The 2,703-nt window shown below is 29.5% G+C and overlaps 1 protein-coding gene across 1 annotated transcript; it reads right to left on the reverse strand.

Annotated features, from left to right (window-relative positions):
• On the reverse strand, positions 1 to 1,882 carry LOC130712889 (F-box protein At3g62230-like). Its single transcript, XM_057562708.1, has 3 exons — positions 953 to 1,882; positions 598 to 771; positions 1 to 303 (listed from the first exon to the last, which is right to left on the reverse strand). Exons 1-3 carry the CDS (start codon positions 1,880 to 1,882, stop codon positions 1 to 3), a joined length of 1,407 nt encoding a protein of 468 aa, XP_057418691.1.
• Between the last annotated feature and the right edge of the window lie 821 nt (positions 1,883 to 2,703).

Below are 2,703 nucleotides of genomic sequence, written 5' to 3' on the forward strand. Positions count from 1 at the left end.
CTAACAAATTAAAATCTTTAAATCTCTTGAAGCCCTTTGAGATATTAACCTTTCTATCATGTCATGACAGTTAGAATCCAAACTTTCATCTTGATTGGCAACATCATCCTTCAATATTTTGATAGTCATCTTTCTCAAGACTCTCCCAATAGTGATGAAATAAGTGAGCACCCGAATCTCATTCACCGATCCTTTAAATCCTTTAATCTCCACCTCTTTAAGAGTATATACCATGCAATCATATGCCCTTGCGTGAATGGTCCAAAAGTTCTCAAAAGTAAAGGTTTCTGGTAACTCATAATCCTATATATGAATAACATAAAACTGGCTATTAAAGCAACACATATAATACGATAGAAGTAAACACAAAAAGGGACAATCAATTTACATGAGATTTTTTAATAGAATAATATTAAAGCATTATATTTGTTCTGCTTAAAATTTGTATATGATATTACACATTTTTCATTTTATTCAATATATTAAAATTTCACATTGACCTATTCACCATTGTATTTATTTTTCTTGCTAATTTCTTCTCCGCATAACATTTAGCCTTTAGGAAAACAAATTCTATTCCATGGTTGTATAACTTACCAAATATTTTTTAGCAACACCCAATTCGATAGTGAGACGCTCTAACTCAGGACATCTATTAAGTAAATATGTGATTCCTAAATACTCATTTTGATCCAAAGAGGTCTTCAATGTCAAACTGCTCACATTCAAATTACGTGGCATTCGGAGAAAGCAGCCTCCGGTGGGAACAACCTTTGCATATCAAAATAATACAAAATGTTAAACTCTGAAGAAATATATATATATATATATATATATATATATATAATTTCCTGTTATATTTATATATATATATATAATTTATTATTTCAATCTTAAGTAAAGCCAATCTAAAAAGTAGTTATATAACTAAAATAAAAAAGATAAAACATACCTGAAGAAAGTAACTACTCACAGTTAAAGCACTAACACCCGAGATATCTTCCACCAGTTTGTAGAGAAAAAGAGCATGTCCTTCAAACTCAATGCAAAAGTCAAGAACTGACTTTTCCATCATAAGGGAACGTACGTCTATGATCAAAAAGTCATTATTCAGCCCAGAATAATAGAAATGTCTTAAGTTTGGAGCATTGACTATGAAATAACGACTATTAGATCCAAACATGCATCTGTTCACCACCAACTTTCTCAACCTTGGGTTTTCCTCCCGTAAATCAAATTCATTTGAATTCCAACACCTCTTAAGACTTAAACTCTCAAGCCCCTTGCAATTTGACAACAGAGTCTCAATAGTAGTAAGTTTAACTTCCATCCAACCCAAAGAAATTTCTTTGAGTGCATGAAAGTGAAGCAACTCAGCCTTAACAAAGTTGCACGAAGACAAGTTCAAAGTTTCAAGGCAAGTGTAGCCATAAAAAAATTCTGGCAATTCAAACAAGGCCTCATGATTAATATGATTAGTAGTAAAATAACAATCCAATGTTGGATCACAAAAGTTTAGCTCCAACTCTTTCACCTTGTGTTTTATGGCGAAAGCAATACATTTTTTCACGACTTTCTTAGCTTTTTCAGGCATTGATAATCGCAAAGAGAACTTATTCACGACAGTTCCTGTGTGATTGGCAATCCAAAGAATCACATACTCAAGAAAAGCCTTTCTTTGGACATGTTTGATTTGATGAGTTTGACCATCTTTCACAAAAGATACTTCATCAAATTCTAAGTTGGATACAGACTTGAAAATGTCTATCCAACTTTTAGAGAGAATTGAGGTTCTTACAGCTTCTTTGAACGGTATCAAAGAAACAATGGTGGAAAGCAAAGAATGAGGCAACGAGCTAAACCTGTCTGTGGTAGGTGCCATGGTTATGGTATTAATGGAATTGCAAAAAAACTCTTTCTATGAGAATACTCCAAGTCTGGGCTAAGAAAGAAGATAAAGGGAGTGTGGTTGCAAGCTTATATAAAGCAATTCTTATGCGAATACAAACCTAACACATCATTTGCATGTCAACATCATTCGGAAAAAGTAATCATTGTTCTGGCAAGTAGTGAATTGGGGATTATCGTTTTAACAAACGTCTTCAATTTTATATATTTGTTAAGTCTTATAGCCTTGAGTTTATTACCACATTAGTTCTTAATTGTTAAAAAAGGTATACGTTCGAAAATGAAGGTTTTAAATTTTTTGCCACGGATTAGTAAGGTAATCAAAATTAATAAAAATAAGTATTTCTACAAGTCAACCTATTAGCAAATTTAGATATATAATAGAAAGAATTAACTTTTATGAAAAATAAATAAAATTAAATTTGATTTAAAAATTTACTACCATTGGTTCCTACAATTATATTAAATTTTTAATTTTAATTAAATATTCTCATTTAAAATTAAGTTAAAAAAAATTTAAAACATTATTCTTATCCATAATTAGTATCATTTAATTTTTCACCTTAAATTATTAATATTAAAACTTTAAATACATATAAATAAATTTGACTTGAACAATTTAATAAATGGACTTTAAAAATTCATTAAAATAGTATTAATTGGTTATTAATTGTCATTTAATTTCTTAACTATATTAGTTATTAATATTATGAGAAATTGATTCATTAATAATAAATTACCGGTTATTAGAGTAATTGATTACTAATTAAGACCGTTATTAATTCATAGATCATG

This window comes from Lotus japonicus, chromosome 1 (genome assembly GCF_012489685.1).
Source record: "Lotus japonicus ecotype B-129 chromosome 1, LjGifu_v1.2".
NCBI classification, from domain to species: Eukaryota; Viridiplantae; Streptophyta; class Magnoliopsida; order Fabales; family Fabaceae; genus Lotus; species Lotus japonicus.

Coding starts and splice junctions, on each gene's coding strand:
- LOC130712889 (XM_057562708.1), bottom strand. CDS start 1,882: ATGGCACCTACCACAGACAGGTTTAGCTCGTTGCCTCATTCTTTGCTT. Junction 772..952: donor TGAGTAGTTACTTTCTTCAG/GTATGTTTTATC, acceptor TGATATGCAAAG/GTTGTTCCCACCGGAGGCTG. Junction 304..597: donor GTGTTGCTAAAAAATATTTG/GTAAGTTATACA, acceptor ATTCATATATAG/GATTATGAGTTACCAGAAAC.